General features: G+C 36.8%; 1 protein-coding gene across 2 annotated transcripts in view; it reads right to left on the reverse strand.

Annotated features, from left to right (window-relative positions):
- Positions 1–5,874: 5,874 nt before the first annotated feature.
- The window catches only part of LOC126336754 (zinc finger protein 260-like), a 35,404-nt gene continuing 20,779 nt past the window's right edge, over positions 5,875–20,499 (reverse strand). For both annotated transcript variants that reach the window (XM_050000770.1, XM_050000760.1), the window contains one exon: positions 5,875–18,810. In XM_050000770.1, the coding sequence (XP_049856727.1) occupies positions 18,030–18,810 (781 nt within the window). In that variant the 3' untranslated portion in view covers positions 5,875–18,029. The remainder of the gene's footprint in view (positions 18,811–20,499) is intronic.

Consider the following 20,499-nt stretch of genomic DNA (forward strand, 5'->3'; position numbering starts at 1 on the left):
TTACAACTGTATGCCATGTTTCTTTTCTTTTCTTTTTTTCAAATGTAATACATAAACTCCTTTATGTACCTTAGTTATACTTCTTATATGTCTTTACATATGCTCCTTGCTGCTAGCTCAACTGCTTGACATGTATACAGAGGTGATTCAGTTACTGTAAATTGTCAGTCTGTGTTTACAATTATCACATACAATATGCAAATTTCTGGAAATATCATGGCATTTTGCTTCTATGAAGACAACACTGATATCTGAAAACCAATACTAAGTAAGTTTCTCTAATGCACCTCTTATATCGTACCCAAGTGTATAGCCAAGATCTAAAGATTTTTTGGTCTTCTGAAGATGACAAATTAATTTGTTGAAACCAGTAAGGCCAAATAAAAATATCTTTGAACGGATGACAAAATTTCATTCTGAAATATATACTACAGTAGCTGAAAATTACAACCACATATAAAATAATTATGCCTGTATACAAAGGAAAAAGGAGCAAGGGACAATGGCAAAAACTATAGATCAATTAGTCTTACCTGTTTTGTAAGTAAAATATTTGAAGGAATCAGATGAATATGTAAGAGAATGTTTGCAAGAAGTATGGTGTTGATGTAGGAGCCAGCATGGATGCTAAGCAGGGTTTCATGTGAGTCACAGCTAGCTGATTTTCAGCAGGATACATCAGAAGCGATTTGCAGGGGAGGGCTACTAGATCTCTCCAAAACTTTAGTAGGGTGAATGACATGGTACTGTAAACAAAACTGAAAGGACTAGATCTTCATGAAAGAGTAGCATGTTAGATGACAGCATATCTACAACACAGAACACTGAGGGTAAGGACAGGAGACTTCATATCAAGAGAGAGAAGCGTACAATAAGGCAGCACATTGAGGCTACAGCTGATTCCAATTACCACTGAAGAGCCAAAGAAACTAGTACACCTGCCTAATATTGTATAGGGCCCCCAAAAGCAGGCAGGAGTGCCTCGACATGATGCGGCATAGATTCAACTTATGTCTGATGTAGCACTGAAGGGAATTGACAGCATGAATAAATCCGTAAGAGTACGAGAGGGCAGAGATACCTTCTGAACAGCATGTCGCAGGCATCCCGGATATGCTCAATAATGTAATGTTCATGTCTGAGAAGTTTGGTGGCCAGCAGAAGTGTATAAACTCAGAATAGTGTTCCTGGAGCCACTCTGTAGCATTTCTGGACATGTAGGGTGTCTCACTGTTTAGCTGGAATTGCCCAAGCATGTCAAAATGCACAATGGACATGAATGGATGCAGGTGAACAGATAGGATGCTTATGTATGTATCACCTGTCAGAGTCCTATCTAGATGTATCAGAGGTCCCATATAACCCCAACTGCACACGTCCCATACCATTACAGAGCCTCCACCAGCTTGAAGAGTCTCCTGCTGACTTGCAGGGTCCATGGATTCATGAGATTGTCTCCATACATGTACACGTCCATCAACTCGATATAGCTGGATGAGACTCATCCCACCAGACAACATATTTCCAGTCATCAACAGTCCAATGTTGGTGCTGACAGGTCCAGGCAAGGCATAAAGCTTTGTGTTGTGCTGTCATCAAGTGTACACAAGTGAGCCTTTAGCTCCAAAAGCCTATATCAATGACATTTCATTGAACGGCTTGCATGCTGACACTTGTTGATGGCCCAGCACGGAAATCTGCTGCAATTTGTGGAAGGGTTGCACTTCTGTTATGTTGAACAATTCTCTTCAGCTGTCATTGGTCCCAATCTTGCAGGATTGTTTTCTGGCCATAATGATGTCGGAGATTTGCTGTTTTGTATTCATGGTACATTCATGAAATGGTTGTACAGGAAAATCCCCACTTCATCACTACCTCAGAGAAGCTGTGTCCCATGGCTCGTGCGGCAACTGTAACACCATGTTTAAACTCTCTTAAATCTTGATTACCTGCCATTTACCAAGCATATGTGAGTGAGGATGCATGGCAAGATAAAGCACATAGACTGTTCACTTACAGTGTACATAAGGAAAGGAAAGGCCATCAGTAGAAAATAGGTGTGAAACTGTGGAACAATAATGCATGGAAATACTTGTATGATAGTATATTTATTCCTCTCTTAGCAGGGTTGCCTTGTTTCCAGGTGGTTCCAACTGGCTTTTTTAGGGTTACTGTAACCTGTGCTAATGCTAAGAAATGTTTTGACTTACAGCTTTTAAATGGTGCACTTTTCCTACTTTAAAAAAAAATCTCATTTTACTTTGCACCTCCTGTATTTGTCTATGATCTTTAAAAATCACTCACACCAACATAATTGCACAACATACACATATTTGCATTGCTATTTATGAGGTCACTCTGGAAATTCTGAGAATGACTGTGTACTGATCCATTGTTGCCCTTCCAGAAAGGGTCTCACCTAGCTACATCCACTATTGAAAGTCTTAATATGTCCAGAAACACCTCTGCATTTCCTAGGAAAATGACATTATTTTAAGCATCCAGCAACATACACTACCAAAGAAGTCACATCTTAAATTGATAGAATGATTATAAGGGATTTCCAGTACACTGACTAACATGGTCAGTATAACATAGAGGACTGCATAAGTGGTCAACTTTTAGATTTTACATGATGACTCTCAATGTCAGGAAGATATGAAATCATTGGATACAATACAGTTTAAACCAGAAAAAGAAACACCTGCATTTTAATAGATGAATTACAGGTTCCATTCTGGTGGAATTATATTATATATATATATATATAATGACGTAAATAAATATGTCTGCTTGTGTCTGTGTATGTGCGGATGGATATGTGTGTGTGTGTGTGTGCGAGTGTACACCTGTCCTTTTTTTCCCCTAAGGGAAGTCTTTCCGCTCCCGGGATTGGAATGACTCCTTACCCTCTCCCTTAAAACCCACACCCTTTCATTTTTCCCTCTCCTTCCTTCCTTCCTGACGAAGCAACTGCCAGTTGCGAAAGCTTGTAATTCTGTGTGTGTGTTTGTGTGTTTTGTTCATGTGCCTGTCTGCCGGCGCTTTCCCGCTTGGTAAGTCTTGGAATCTTTATTTTTAATATATATATATATATATATATATATATATATATATATATATATATATATATATAGCATTAGCTTGGAACAAAATATGACTATCCCATGATCCACAGCAGCTATCATACATGCATATTTTCCTAATGATTATTGTCCAACAAAAGAGGATAAGTATTATGATGAAATACGAACAATAAAGGGGACCACTTTTTTACCTGCAGTTACAGTTGAAGAAAGGAAAACACAGTCACAGCCTGGTATGCTGGAGTATGTCACCTTCATTTGTTCAGATGAACCTTGGAGAATCAACTGATGTCAGGACCTTGCAAATTTTCCCTCACAACATTGTGCCACCACTCAGAGCATGCAATATACAGGATGTTTCACAATTACTATTACAAGCTTCTAATAATTGTACAGGTGACTTAGCAAATAAAGCTTGGTTAAGAAACCCATGTCTGAAAATGTACTGTTTGGGTGTAAAATTATTTTGAAGAATGGATCACTTTCAAATTTCCTGATTCACAGTACACACACAAATTGAGAGGAGGGTGTTGTCGACAGTCCCAGTCATACACCATTTTTGTCCAACTAGCAATAAGAAACTGGTAGGTTTGGAACTAGGAGGATTGGTTATGGTGCTACATCGACACACTGCATTCTTGTCTTTGAAGGTGATGTGTTTGATAACAAAGAAGAGAACTTGATGACGAGTACTCAAAACAATGCCCACAACATGGGTTTGGGCGATGTGCACAGGTCAGAGTTCATTGTCTCCCTTGTGTTCATGCTGTGACATGGGAGATGTGCAAGTTATCTAAATTTCCAAACTTATTTTACATACAAACGGTACATTTCTGGACATGGTTTCCTATCAAAATTTTGTCTACTAATTCTCTTGTATAGCCCCTAGAAGCCTGTAACAGAAATTGTATATCAGCTTGCATATCTGTATATGTATTTCTTTAACTGTCTTGAATCTGAGCATATCCCCCCCCCCCCCCCCCACACACACACACCTTATTTCTTTTTTTTTCTACTTCTTCTTTCCACAAACAAAATATGCCATTCATGGGCACCATTTGGTGTCCTCAAAGCATCTGTGCCTGCCTATGAAGCTATTCTGGTACCTCCCGAAGGATGCATATTATGCAGTTATGTGGACTGAGAAGATGCACCAATGTACACAGCTTGAAGGATTGTGTAATTTATACAGAAGATCTGTGAAGGTAACAGCATTCCTGTACCCAGAATTTCATAGTGACTCTCACATACAGTGAAATACAAACCATCAGCCTAAAGAACTGACGTTACTTGAAAAATCCACAAGAACAGTACTTCTAAAAGTTAGCCACAGAAAATATTTACTATAATATCTCAAGGAGACGAAATAGCTGTCAGTATTCACCTACAGGACGCGAAATTCTTAATACTGCTGGCAGATACACACAAAGTACAAAAAATTACACAAGTTTCTGAAACTGTTATGTTTTTCTCTCAGGAAGGAAAGAGGCTTTCCCTCACAACAGGTGGATGCCTCTAAACCTGGGGTCTTAGTGACCTTCCTTCCTAGACCTCTGCAAAGTTGGGAAAGTTGCTTCTAATTTTACATGTGTTTATTGGCAGTACTACAAATTGTGCCTAATGAAAGTAGGAATTTGCCAGTCATTCTGTCTTCTTGAAATTTTGTAGTTTTTTATAAGTGAATTTTCCTTTGGATACAATACTGTCTCATCCACAAGTCAATATGTCAGTCTTAATGGTGAGAAACTGTCAGATGTGAAAGGAGCTTTGGTCACATCACACGCAAGTGTTACTATTTGCAACATGTATAAATTACCTGGAGGGTAATATCAGAAGGTTCATTAGGCTGGTCATGATTGATGCTGTAATATGTAAGGAATCTTCAATGCCAGAAAACAGTACTATAATGTGTGGGAGACATGCAGAAACTCAATTGTTAACACAGGGACTGGAAGATGGCTATCTATACAAATGTGATATATAGCACATAAATAGGTAAAAAGCCTAATTACAGTTTAATTACACAATTGGCAACAATGACTAGAAACAGTCACATTTATTAAATAACTATAGTTATGCACCCATACCAATTTTGATGTCAAACAACCACCCATAATCACAGTCACAGACAAATCACTGCCTCTCACAAAAGGTATTCACATGTGGAATAGGAAAGGAGGGGAATGGTAGCAGTACTCAAAATCCTCTTCACAACGGAATGTAAGAGGCTAGTCGAGTGCATATGGAGATAATATAGTAACACTTACATTGATTTCATAGTGTGGTGTTAGTGATGGTACTTTATCATTGTTTTACTCGGATCAATCTGTAACACCACAAAGTCTATTCCTCTTAGAAAATTCTGAGGACAGCCATAAATTTGAAGTTCTGTTGTGCAAATGGGTTGCTAAAGGCAAGTGTCCTTGCCTTCATGCCACAAAACACTGATGAGAGGTTGAGAATTTAATGCAGGACACTCAGGTTCAGCTTTGTGGTCAGAGCATCAAGTACAACATCTCTTCTCACCACTTAACCAAGCAAGTGGTTACAAAGGCATTAATACATGAATGCTAGTGTTGAGAATTAGTTTCACCACTGAGAATCAAAGCTATTCTTTCTAGGTCAAGTATAACTGCTATTTGGTATTAAAGACACGGGATAACATATCTTTTTTTTATAAGATGTGTTATAAAATCTGTAATAAGATGTTCACAGTGCTTCTGTAAGAAAATATTAATCTCAATTTAAATATACAATAAGGAAAAGACAGTCAGTTGGAGAGATTAAATTTTGTGGAAACTACACAAATTTAATATTTTTTGTGTATTCTCACAGTGATGTTAATACAGACATTCCTTACTTTTATGCAAATACTTTCAGAATGATCTGACACATATGTTAGCAGAAAGCATAATGTAAGTGTTCTTTATATATTGTAAAAACTATTTTTTAAATAAAACATTTGTTGCATTTTTGTATCTACAGTTATATTAAAAAGTTAAACATTATCTTCGCTCTAAGACTGAATGTTCGTGTATTGCTTAAAAGTTGCTTTCAGGAATGAAATAGGTACTAAAAAATACTGCATCACTACAAAATCTCTAAAAACATACACAATACTTGTTGTATTAATACAAATCAAGAACTGTGTGAAATACACAGAGAAACAAAATGCACAAAGGAAAAAGAAAAATCTGCAAGATAACACGAATAGAAGGAACTTATCGTCTCATGACGCCAATCTGATATGTATGTGTACAAAACCTACATAAAAACAGAACTGTCATGCTGTAATACCACTATTGTCATAAGCTGCATTTGTGTGTGCACCATTTCTTCTAACATACCGCATCTCTTATATTTACATTATCACTAAAAGCAGCTACAGTAATAAAACTTATTGTACATGTAGCACTCCAAAGTCAAATATAACACTAAATACTAAGTATTCTATACATTAAAGTGTATACTGTAGCAGTATTCAGACAATAGGTAACTGTAATACTACAATTTCATCACAATTTACTGGGTGGGCAATTCACCGTCATTTCCCTACTTCTGCACTAGTTCTCGTGGAAATGAAAACTACAAGAAAATGTAGTACAATTACTTCATACATTATTGAGATTTATCATTCTTTTCAGATTTTCTATTTAGTTAATTAAACATAACTGATATACAACTTTGCTGTAAACTTTCAGAGGGCACACAAATTTGTTACATTTTCAACTCAGACACCCACAGAATACTTTGTACTATTATTTATTAAGATCATTTTTAAAGGAACTAATGACTGAAAAACAGTTCCCTTTACCTTTCTGGAATGAGATACAATGAGATATATTCAAATAGTCAGCAGAGTACCCAGACTTAACCATTTTCTGAAACAAATGGTTTTACTCTTATCTGTGCACCATTTTCCAAAGTTTAACAGACATGTCAACACGTACAATTATTATACAAAATGTAATGATTTAGAATGGAAACTGTTCACTTTTGTATTTCAGCATCCCCCCCCCCCCTTTCACACACACACACACACACACACACACACACACACACACACACACACACACACACACACACACACAAAAAAAAAAAAGAGCTTCACTTCTTCTTTCTCTCTTTTCCTTTCCTCTTCCTACAACATATTTTTCATGTATTAAATGCTAATGGATTCCTTCACTACAACAATTTAATAAAACACCTCATTAAATTCACTAACATGTCAGATAAGCAAACAAAATGTACAGTGAAACTTGCGCTTTCATCACTGTCATCCTCATCTGTGCCAACACTTCTGTGTTCCTCTGGTTTATGTCATCAGAAATATTTGTCATTAATACATTCATGGTGAAACGGTAATAAAAATGTCCCATTATAATGCATTATTACTCAGTAATACTGTGATGTAATTCAATTGCAGTTGCTGAAATATTTACAGCATTATCCTTAATGCCCATATATCTCATAAAATGACTGCTCACGGAGTTGCTGCCAGGCTGAAGATGAAGAAGCAATAGGGTGCCTTGTTATTATCACTACTAGATTCAGGTAAATAATAGAATAAATTTAATGAATGTTAAATTTCGGCCTTGCCAATGGAAAGCTCATATTTTGAAACAGTCACAAAGAATTCCTCTGTCACAAAGCAATCATATATATGATATAGAAAATGAATCATTCAAAGCCTACAAATCAAAAAACTTCTGAAGATATGGCTGAAAGAGACTAAAGAACTCAGAAATTGTAGATGAAACAATATTGCATTTGTCAATCTGACTATTTGTTCCTCTGCTAACAAATTATCAACACAGCAAAGACGATTACTGGGACACATGGAAAGTGATGAGGTTACAATGCTATTTCAGTTTTCAAAGAAAACTGATGAACAAAATCACACAGAAATTAAAACATGAAATGAGAGCTGCATGGTTTCAGATAGATCAAGCATTCCTTCACCAAGTTTCTCAATTCAAAGAACAGCAGATTCAAAACCATTTCTTATGTTCAGGGGTGTCTTCATGAAAAGGCATCAAATTAATTTTTTGTTTAACTCTCATATACATTCTGAAGTCCTTTTAGATTTGACATATGGTGAAGAATTAGTATGTAAAATATGAAGTGGAAAATAGCAGTGCACTCAACTCACAATATCAGAAATTCAGTTAATGAATAATGTGGTCAAAATATTGCGTATAGTAAGCTTAACTTCCTTTTCAAAGTAGATATAAACTTACTCTCCTCCCCATCAACCCCCTAAACTACATTACGCACAAACATGAAAGGAAAACAAAAGTACCTTAGAAAAATAAAAGAAATTATGAAAATATGTATGAATGTTCTGGTAGAATGTAAATAATTCAGGAGTAAAGAAGACAGCTCACAGAACAGCAGAAGCTTTTGAGTCATCAACATGCACACACAAAAGAGAAAGAAAACTTGCTAGCATCAAAATCAATCCTTTGTGACAAGCTGCAGTACAAGTACATACATAAAACACACACAAACATTGCTAACCGGCAATCACAGCATATGTGTGTGTAGTTTTGATTCCAAATGCTAACAAGTTTTCTTTCTCTTTTGTGTGTGCCTGTTGATGACTCTACATCCTGCTATTTGGTGAGTGGTGTCTTTACTCCTAAATCATTCATATAATGAAAACAGATACTTGAGAAAATAGATGCTGTAATATGTGTGAACATTTCTCATGATTTATGTCTTGATTTAATACTATGTACTTATACTATTTACATAATAATTGAACAATTTTGCTCTCTTCATGGTGTTTGTATAACAAAACAAACATTATCATGAATATTATTAATTGGTGTCTAAAAACTTGTCACTTAACTGAATTTGAAGCACATTAATAAGTTTTCCAATCATAACACAACACAAAATATTATACAACTGAATTTTGTGATTTTCCACAAAACTAAAAAATATAATTTGACTACAATACTGATGAAGTTGCATTTAATAAATGGAGAGAGATTCAATTAAACAAGAGGGAAAACATGAAAAATACATTCAATTTTGATTATTAAGTTATGCCAATAGGCTATGATTATTGCCTCAATAAACTTTCTGCCATCTCATTCATGTTACTTTGATTTAGGAAAGTCCACTGATCGAACACTCTCTCTTCTAACATTATTAGTGGCCATTCATGAGATAATGCTTCTAATTTTAAGAGCTATGTGATAAACAGGTGAATGCTGAAGAAAGCCATGACTATTACTGTCAGCATGAAATTCTAAACTGACTAGCACTTGGATCCTCCCTTCAATATCTCTCTGTTCATTCCAAAACCCATACTTCAGTCCTAGAAGTTCCACATTAGGCAGGTTTCCTGCTGTAGCTCAACACAGTTATCTAATAAATGACAACATATTATGTGCAAAAATACAGCTCATTTTGTGGCTATATGGATCCATAGTAAACAGTAAAGGTCAACCAAGAGTACTGCATAAACAATGAGATAATTCAATCCTGTCGCATTATTTTGTAATTTTACTAACACATACCACTCAGTCGTGCCAATGCATTTACACAATTTACTCACATAATTCGTAACTTCACATACATACATACATACATACATACAACAAAGTTAAGTTTCTAACCTTCCGATTTGCTTCTAATATGGAAAACATCCACATTCATAAAAAAAATTAAAAAAGACAATATCTGCATTTTTTAATCTACTGGTTCTCTGGCATCTTTAATGGACACAATCTTAAAGTGATGAATAGAGTACAAAAAGTCAAATAAAATGTAAGTGCCAAACAGAAAAATGAAAAAGGTGTATCAGAAAAACAGGGAACAGTAGCTGTCACTGATAACAAAAAAAAAAAAATAAGAAAGTTAAAGCTTTACAGCAATTCCTATATCAAGAGTTAAGACATCTGAGAAAAGCATTCAAGCTTCACCTTTGGCTTTCAGATTCAAGCTGAAAGTGAGGCTTGAATGCTTGAGATATCTTATAGATTATTTTATGTCACTTCCATGACAGCCTGGAAAATACAACTTTTTCAATTTTTCTTTATTAATCACACTGTAAAGTCAGTGCATTTACATGTAATAGCTACATGAACCCAAAAGAAAATGTTTAACAATAATTTACTGATCTCATCTTTGCAAAACCTAACCAACTCATTTGGGGTAGCTGCAGCATACATTTACTCAAAAATTTCATATAAAAGTAATCATGAATACATTCCTAAAGTATTCAAATCAGAACAGCTAAAATGCTGTGCATCTACAACAAAAGAATAATATTACAGATAAGGTTTATATTCCTGTGATACCTTTCAAATAATTGGAAACATGAGAACATTCCAGCTTATTAATAGTAATATCTGCACATCACATGCAACAGTTCCGGAGTTATATAATTACATGCCGGTATAGTATTGTAAAGACAAGTAGAAATTTTCATAAGCCATTAACTGTGAGTCATTTACACAAATGCTTATATTTTGATATGAAATGAATGGGTTTCATCTGTGTATTACTTGCCTGAAAAATTGTTGTACAGGGTTTTCAAAAAGAATTTTTTTTCCTTTTTGTTGCAAATCTGGCTCTCGCTTAACTGAGGATGAAATGGTTCATTTGTTACAGAAGGAAGTATTCATTAGTACCCAGTACATTAGATGTGCAAAAATACAGAATGCCTTCACAAAATAGTTTGATGAGGAGTCACTAACAAGGCTACCATTAAACAGCTATATGAGAAGTTCTAGTAGATAGAAAAAGTAGCAGATGCTGCCAAAATAAGTAAACTGTTAGTGCTAACACAACAAAATTTGATCAACATACCATCTGCATATTCTATGAATGCTGAGAAGTTTGTGTGATGCCTATCTAGCCAGTTTGCTCTCTCCACAATGCACTGTGCAAGTGTTTAAAGATACATTTGTTTAGTAATTTAAAACTGTATTGACACTTGTACAAAAATCATGCTGTACATGAGTGGTTACATGAAGATATTGGAAAATATGTAGTTTTCGAGTCATGGTTCATGTCATCTGTAATGCCACGTGGGAAAGAACTCAACGGTGTGTTTTGGTCTGACTAGGCACAATTCCCCTTTAAAAGATATATGAAAGCATAAAATTTCAAGTTGCAGACAGGCATGATTAAAAGACACTCACATACAGCTGTTGGCCACAGCCTCCATTGGTAAAGAGAGGGAGACACACACAACTTTCACACGCACACACACGAGAAAGCACACCTGATGCACACACGACAGCCAATTCCAGCATCTCAGCCAGCTAAATGTGTCTATTAATCATGCCTGTCTGCAATTTGACATGTCTTCTTTATGGTAAGTAAGAATCCATCTTTCCTACATTGTTGATATTGCTACCTGGAGTTCCCATTGTTTGAAAGAAAAAAAAAATCATTCATTTGGGCTACTGAATATCTACATTAACACTACAGTCCATACAGTGAAGAGAACAGCCTTGACACTTAAAGTAGACTTTGCATGTATGCCACAACCAATTACATAACAAACTTTTGTTTACATATGTACAGCTGTAGGTGACTGTTGCTTCAAGCTACTCATGACAGCAGCCTTTAGCACTTTGCACTTAGAAGCCGACAACAATAATGCCAGCTATCAAGCCCCAGTGCCCCTCCTGCTACACAGAGTTGGTCATCTCTACACGTGGGAGTTTGATATGTAGTGTAAACTAGGTGAATCATCATCACCACCATCATCATCACCACCACCATCATGTTCTCTCATTGCGCAGTGAACAATCTGCACTACATATATAGAGCACAATAATTTGCAAACACTGCAGCTGAAGACCAGGTATGTCATAAGTGATAACAACAGGACAAGCTACTGCTCAGACAGCTGACAACAAAGGATCAGTATTTTCATGGACAAGTGATATCAAAAGGATTGGTTTATCTCCAATAACTTTTTCTTTTGGGAATACCTTAAGGAATGCTTCTTACAAGACTCATTTTAACACCATTCTCAAATTTTAGAAACAACTTGAATGTGTTGCTGCAGTTTCTCAACAAACAATACAGCATGTGCTTAAGAACATGCAATATCATATTCACTTATGTGAATTATATAATAGAAGCTACTTTCAACAATGGTTGCAATTCAGATATTTTCCCATTAGGCTAGTTACATTTTGGACACCCTCTACATGGCAGTAACAATAGCTAACAACACTTGGCAGTATGTACTGCAGGGCTTAGTATGACACATCTGAATATTTTACTCACTACAAGACTTTCATTTACTTCAGAATTTAAGGCTGTGTGTGGTGTTCGTTCAGAAAGATTACTCACAAACAACAAACTGCTGGTATGGACTTAACAAACGCAAAACATAAGAAATTCTGATGTCAACAAATACCAGTGCCTGACTGTTCAGGTATGAAAGCTGTTTCATGATTGTACTGGGTGTAACAAAGGGTGTACCAATTCAAGCATAACAGAGAAAGGAAAGTCAGATAATGTATGTTACCAGGAAATAACACAGTAATTTAGCTTGATTACTGCATCAGTGACTCATCCCTGGAGTAAGATTAACTTAATCAAAAATTCTGAAAGTATATGACAGTACATGGAAGTGAACGAACGTAAACAGTTGATTGGAAAGAATATAACAGATAAACCAATCTACAACAGAGAAACTGTGGCGTTTTTTGAAGATACAAATCAAACTTAAGCCAGTTCCTTAGAGTTTTAGAATAGATATGTTTGGATTTGGGTCATCAGTTCCATCAATACAATGATATAAAAGAGGTACTCTCTATTTTAAATGATTAACAAAATTTCAAGAACAGTGTTTGAACAATATTCTACAGAGCAATGGAAGGATAATAAGACATGAAGCTGACTACATCTCACATGGGTCATCCATTCATTTTTCTTTGTGAGTGTTGCCACAGAAGGAGTGATGCAATGAAGATCAGGAGTAAAGTCTGTGTGGAGATTTATATCCGAACATTTCACCTCCCTCTATGTGTTAATGGAACTAAATGACACATACAGTGAGTGTCTTTTGTCACTGCTGAATAGAAGCTTATGGAGTGTAAAAGCAGCATTAAATATATCCTTGCTAAAAGCACCTAACACTTTAGCTAGAAGTATGGTGACAGTATTAAGACATATTATCAGATCACTGTACTTTTTATTTCACACTCAGTTGCATCTTTCTCATACACTAATTTCTGTGTAAGACAGTGCACAGGAACTGTACCAGGAACATGCCTAGTGTATCTATGGTGTTCGAATCAATCTTCGGTAAATGACTCCTTTACTGCCATAACTGCATTTCAATCATGGTCTTCATGTAAGTGATTATCTGTAGTAATAATGCAAATTATAAACAGAAAACAAACCAAAATATTAGATCTTGGATCATAATTTTTTCTAATATAGAAACTTTTGAATTAGCAGTAATTTATTACAGCTTTAACTATTCCAGCAGAGTATGTAGAAGAATTTCTGTGGAATGCAGAAAGTAAGAGAAAGATAGTAGAATAACTGAAATTGTGAGAGTGGGCTCAGAGTTATGTGTGAATAGTTGGTTGGTTAGACACAACAGTGTAGGGATAGCATCCCTGGCTCGTAACCGAAACATCCTGGGACTTGAGTTCAATCCCAGCCACTGCTTAAACTTGGAATACAAAAATATCAGCAATCAAACAATGGAAAATCCAGGATGGAATGTAACAATACGAGAGAAGGAAAGTTGCTACTCACCATATAGCGGAGATGCTGCAGTGTAGTTTCAGCTCTCTGAGACTGCAGACATGTGTGCAAGTTGCGCTTGCTGCTGACAAAGGCCTTAATGGCCGAAAGCTATGATTGTGTGAATCTTTTTATTGTGCCTGTCGCGACTCAGCATCTCAGCTATATGGTGAGTAGCAACTTCACTTCTCTTGTAAAATGTCAGCAATGGCGACCAAAGACTTTTGGCAAAAGTAGTTACCATTGTTCTGCCAACAGTCTTTTCAAAGAGGACAGAGGAGTAGTAAAACACTCAGGGAACCCTCCTGCCCTCACCTGAGAAACTGCCCATAAAACATGGAAGCATCAGTAATGATCAACATCATGAGGATGCAGATGGTACAGAAAGTCACTGCATTAAAAACACACAATGCATATCCATAAGGACACATGCCTGTAATTGAAAAAGTGTCATAATGCTCTCTCCATTGACAAAAGACTCCATGTAAATTCATCATTCTGATATCCACAAGGGGACTGCTAAGGGCAGTCATGAGAAAAAGACTGAATAATGAATGAGAGGGCAAAATTTTGTGAATGTCAGAAGCTTGAATGTGACAGGGAACCTAGAAAATCTGAAAAGCAAAATGCAAAGGCTCAATCTAAATATAGTGGGTATTTGTGAAGTGAAATGAAAAGAAGATGAGGATTTCTGGTCAGACGAAGATAGGGTAATTTCTACAGCAGCAGAAAATGGTACAGTTGGAGTAGGATTCATTATGAATAGGAAGGTAGAACAGCGAGTGAGTTACTTCAAACAATTAAGTGATAGGATTATTCTGATCAGAACTGACTGCAAATCAATGCCAAGAATGACTGTTCAGGTATACTCATTGACGCCTCAAGCAGATGACAAAGAGAAAGTATAAGAGGATACTGAAAATGTAGTTCAGTACATAAAGGGAGATGGAATCTCATAACCATTAGATGAAATCTAATAATCATGAGTGTCTGGAATGCAGTAGTAGGGGAAGGAGTAGAAGGCAAGATTACGGCAGAATACTGGCTTGGTAGCAGGAATAAGAAAGGAGAATGATTAATAGAGCTCTGCAATTATCTTCAACTGGTAATAGCAAATACTCTGTTCAAAACTCACAAGAGGAAAATGCCTGGAGGCACAGAAAGATTCCATCCGGATAACGTCATAGTCCGACCAAGATTCTGAAATCAGATATTGGATTGTGAAGCATGCACAGGAGTAGGTATAGACTCAGATCACAATCAATGAGAAGACTGAAGCTTAAGATGGCATTTCAGTTGAAGAGGAATGGACAGCTCTAAAAAAAGGGCAATGACAGAAGTTTGACAGACAAATATATGCGCAAAGAAGGTAACTGCAAAGAAAAACTAGGGTAACAAAAGAAATACTTCAGCAGATTGATGAAACAAAGAAGAACAAGAACGTTCAAGAAATGACAGGAATATAGCAATGTATACAGCATACAGAAAAGCCAAAGCAACCTCAAGTGAAATTAAAAGTAAAGGAATCAACATTAGTTGTACAACGAGAATTCTGCTGTTAAATTCATCCAGAACTTTGAAATCATTGGGGGAAGTGGCAACCAAATAAATATTCAAGTTGGTGTGTAGAATATGTGAGGCTAGAGATGTGCCATCCAACTTTTGGAAAAATGCCACCCACATAATTTTAAAGACAGCAAGGGTGTATAGATATGAAAACTATCCTACAATCTGGTCAACAGTTCATGCATCAAAGTTGCTAACACTAATAACATATGATCTGTTTGGCTTTAGGAAAGATAAAGGCACCAGAGAAGCACTTTGGACATTGCCTCTGATAATGGAAGCAAGACTTAAGAAAAATCAGGATACTTTCATAGGATCTGTTGACCTAAAAGAAGGGTTTGACAATGTATAATGGTGCAAGATGTTCAAAACTTCCAGGAAAATAGGTGTAGGCTACAGGGAAAGAAGGGAAATATACAATGTGTATTAAGAACCATGATAGGACAAGAAGAACGGAAGACCAAGAACTAAGTGCTTGGATTTAGAAAGGTGTAAGACAAGAATGCAGCCTTCTCTCCCCTACTGTTCAATCTGTACATCAATGAAGCAATGACAAAAATAAATGTTAAGTTTAAGAGTTGGGATAAAACTCAGGGTGAAAAAATATCAAAGATAAGATTCACCAATGACATCAGCAGAAGGGACAGATGAAGTGAAAGAATTCTGCTACCTTGGAAGCAAAATGACCCATAATGGACAAAGCAAAGAGGACATAAAAAACAGGCTAGGAAAAGAGAGCATTCCTGGCCAAAACAAGTCAACCAGTATGAAACACTGGTCTTAATTAGAGAAAGACATTTTTGACAATGCATGTCTAGAGTACAGCATTGTATGGAAATGAATCATGAACTGTGAGAAAAGTTGAGGAAAAAAGGATGAAACATTTGAGATGTTGTACTACAGACATATAATGAACACTAGGTGGACTGACAAGAAACAAGGAGGTTCTTCATAGAATCAGTGATGATAGAAATACTTGGAAAACATTGACAAAAGAAAAGACAGGATGACAGGACATTTATTAAAAGGTTCAGAGATCAGGAAATAACTTTCATGGTATCTACATCTACATCCATACTCTTCAAACCACCTGACGGTGTGTGGCGGTACTACAGTGAGCTGTAAAAACTATAAGTTAAGACTGAGACTGAAATACATCCAACAAATAATTGACAGTGTTGGGTGTAAGCACTACTCTGAGACGAAGAGCTTGGCACAAGAAAGGAATTCATGGTAGGTCATGTCAAATCAGTCAGATGACTGATGGGAGGGAAGAAAAGGAGGGGGAAAGTCACTCAGAAAAAGAAGTTCAAATTACACTACATAGTGGAAGATTCATTCTAGAAGCTTTAGTATCAGTTACAATACAATCTTCACCATACCACAAGTAGTTTGCTTCACTTCTCTTGTCATTCTCAAATTTGGTTACCTACAACATTCTATTTTGAATACTGCCAAACAGTTACTGGAATATGCTGCTCTTCTGTAACAGACTGACATACTTGGGAAGGAACATGACACTGATAATTCAACAATAGCTTAAAGTGGAAAGGACAGTTAACAGTTTACTATCCATCACTGTTAGTGTTGTTGGAAATGACGCTCTAGCTCTACTGAAGGCAAATAGGAAGTTCTCAAAAGAACCAATGTAAAATTTGCTTGAAGTAATTTATGGAATTCAAGTAAACCTAAATCTGGTTGGTTTCAGATGCTGGATGTCCACTGCAAGTGATGTCACAGAAAATACCAGCAAAAGTATTATACACATAATAAACCTGTTAGTAAATACACATTATATAATTAGCTAAGAGATGTTCCAACAATAATTTGCAATAAGTTAATTTTTATTTAAAACTGACAATTTTAAGTACTAGAAAACTGCTGATCAGTTTAGAACTGTGACACTGAGAAAATTTGTTTGTATGAAATATAATGTTGGCAATTGTTATTGCAGGCCAACTATCAGCTAAAGATATCATTCAGTTCTTTTGCTTTCATGACAATCAAGTGTTACAATCAGCAGAAGGTTTTCTGATGGAAAAAATTGCAATGTAATACAATCACAATGCTTTTTGCAATTCAAACAAATGTTTTGACAAACAATTCAGAAAAAGAAAACTTTTAAAATTAATTTGGCAGCTGCACTAGAAAAAAGTTTATCAAACTGAGTGTAATACTAATATACTTCTTTTAACTGATGTCGACCATCAATGAATGTATGATCTGTCTTCTAGCACTTGTGAATGGGAATGTCACATGATGTATACTACCAAAAACTTTAAGTTTCTGACCCAATTGATCTAAAAATATTTCCAATATTCACATTTCATCAATAAAATTAATTTACTCTCCACAAAACAATCACACACATCACAGACATGAATTAAACAACTGGGACACAAACTCTGTAAAATGGCTGCCTGCTATCAAGCAAAGATTATATTTTACATGCACGATTCACGAAATTGCTGCCTTATAAAAGAAGAGCGATAAAAACAGCTAATAAGCTGTCTATTACAGACAAAATGGCAGTGGACCGGCAAGTGACTAACATGTACGAACTGCTCAACACTAACTGTAGTAGGTATGAAACCCTACATCTACAAAATCTAAAAAAAATCAGCCTTACTTCCAGCAGTGTTATTCTCCAGGAGCTGGCATGAGGCTCTCAAAAGGTTTTACCTCCCGAGGAGGTCCTTGGGCATCAGGCTGTGCAGGCACAAGAACTTCATATGATTTGTTTGCAACTGCAGCAGCTGCTGCTGCAGCGGCCGCTGCAGCAGCTGCCGCTGCTGCTGCTGATGTGGAAGGCTGGGATTGGGTTTGCTGCTGCTGATGTTGCTGCTGCTGGTGTTGCTGCTGCTGGTGTTGATGCTGCTGTTGCTGTTGTTGATGCTGTTGCTGCTGATGTTGTTGTTGTTGTTGCTGCTGCTGCTGATGTTGCTGCTGCTGCTGTTGTTGTTGCCTTTGCTGCTGCTGTTGTTGCTGTTGCTGTGGATCCATATGCTGACGGGAGTGTAGAGCTAGATGATTTTTTTGATAGAATGCTTTGCCACATTTCTCACATATATGCCGCTTAATGTCACAGGATCCACCACTATGGCGACGATTATGTTGTGCTAGGCCATGCTTTTGAGTGAAGCACTTACCACAGTCAGGGCAAACGTGTGGTTTAGGCTTTGGATAGCCATGACCAGCCACAGCTGGTGGTGTATGTGTGTGAGGAACAGGTGAAGCTTTGCTGACAGGAGGATGTGGAGGTGGTGGAGGGGGGAGAGGTTGTGGACATAAGAAATGAGCTGGCTGCTGCTGCAGAGCTGATGCCAAGCCGCAGAGATCTGCCACCACATTACGGTCTCCTGCGTGCAGCCGGTAGTGGAGTGCGAGGCCCTCCCGGCTCGAGAAGCAGTTCCCACATTCTCTGCAGATATCAGGTCAAAGAACTTCAGTAATTATAAATCTCAAAATTATTTGAAACATTAAAGTTTATTCATTTATAATAAAGGGAAATGAAATGTAAATGAATAAACATTTTAAACACTAATATAACAAAGGGTAAAGACTTATCAAGCGGAACTTTGCTATAATAAAGAAAAAGTCTGGAAGCGTTATGTGATTGTCATATTATTTTTTAACTCTCACAATTACCAAGTATAGAAGTTCAACTTTAATATCACTTTCAGATTGGCCAGGGGTCAGACACACTAACACCGTGGCAAAACCACATATTAGAAAAAACCGGCAAGTTGCCTAGCACAGGCACACATCTGAAAACATGTGCAATGCAGAATTTGTTTAAATGGCACTTGCAACTGCACTATGAACTTTTATTTCTCACACTGGACATTTTGGGCAACAAAATCCATTTTCAACTCTGTCCTAGAGAAATGAAAATGCAATATCGGCACAAGCAAGATAAAAGAAAGTAAACAGGTACAAATAACAGCACCACTGCCAAAAACATTATATAAAATAAACAACGGAAAATCCAAGATGGAATTATGACAATATCATGAGACACATAGTTGCTACTCACTATATAGTGGAGATGTTGAGTCGCTGATAGCCACAACAAAATCACTTGTCAAACAAAGCTTTCAGCCAAACAGGCCTTCATCACAATAGACAAAACACACACACACACACACACACACACACACACACACACACACACACACACACGCACACACAAATGCAACTCACACACATATGACCACAGTATCTGACTGCCAAGGCCAGGCTCTGAGACCGGCAGCCAGAGAGTGTGGTCGTGTGTGCGTGTGTGTGTGTGTGTGTGTGTGTGTGTGTGTGTGTGTGTGTGTGTGTTCCTCATACCTTTATTTTATAACATTGTTTTCTGCCACATGTTTTATTTGTAATTGTGTAATCCTATTATAAAGTTTATTTTCACATTGTGTTTTAATCTATCTTTGATGGAACAACTGATGAAAAATTATGTTGGTCTGAAATATGTACATGAAATAAACATTTAAGTGCAGCCATAGTTGTTTAGCAGTAGTGTCACTTATACTATTTCTATTCACTGCAAGGGATGCATGCTAAAGTAACTAATGGAAACAATAACAAAGCCAAGGATTGTGAAACAAGGGTGCAAAACATAGTACTGCTTGTATACATTGCTGGCGATTAACATTTGAGCACCAGGAAGGATAGAAAACAACAAAATTTTACTAGTAGAAAGCATATGTTATTTAATTTTTAGGTAATTTGGTGCCATCAGCATGTGAAATTTAATACTTGGTGCTGCCACCTCTGGTACCGACAATGTCTCTTAACTCAGATGGGCATCAAGTCGAACTGAGTTCAGTTGACACATACAGGTACAGTTATTCCACATTGCTTTGACTCTATGCCAAAGTTAATAAATCCTCGTGGCAGGTGATAGGTGGTGCTGCTCCTGTGTGTAGTTTGTCACTGGGTCCACCACTGGTAGCACAATTCCCTCTGCTTCCACATAAAGGAAAGCCCCATCAATGGTCCCCGTGCTAACAGTCTGTGGAGCTCCAATTGTTGTACTACCTCAGTGGATACTTGTGTTTCAGCAAACAAGTCAATTTCCTGACTTAAAGGATATGATATTGCTGTACTT

Source organism: Schistocerca gregaria, chromosome 1 (genome assembly GCF_023897955.1).
Source record: "Schistocerca gregaria isolate iqSchGreg1 chromosome 1, iqSchGreg1.2, whole genome shotgun sequence".
NCBI classification, from domain to species: domain Eukaryota; kingdom Metazoa; phylum Arthropoda; class Insecta; order Orthoptera; family Acrididae; genus Schistocerca; species Schistocerca gregaria.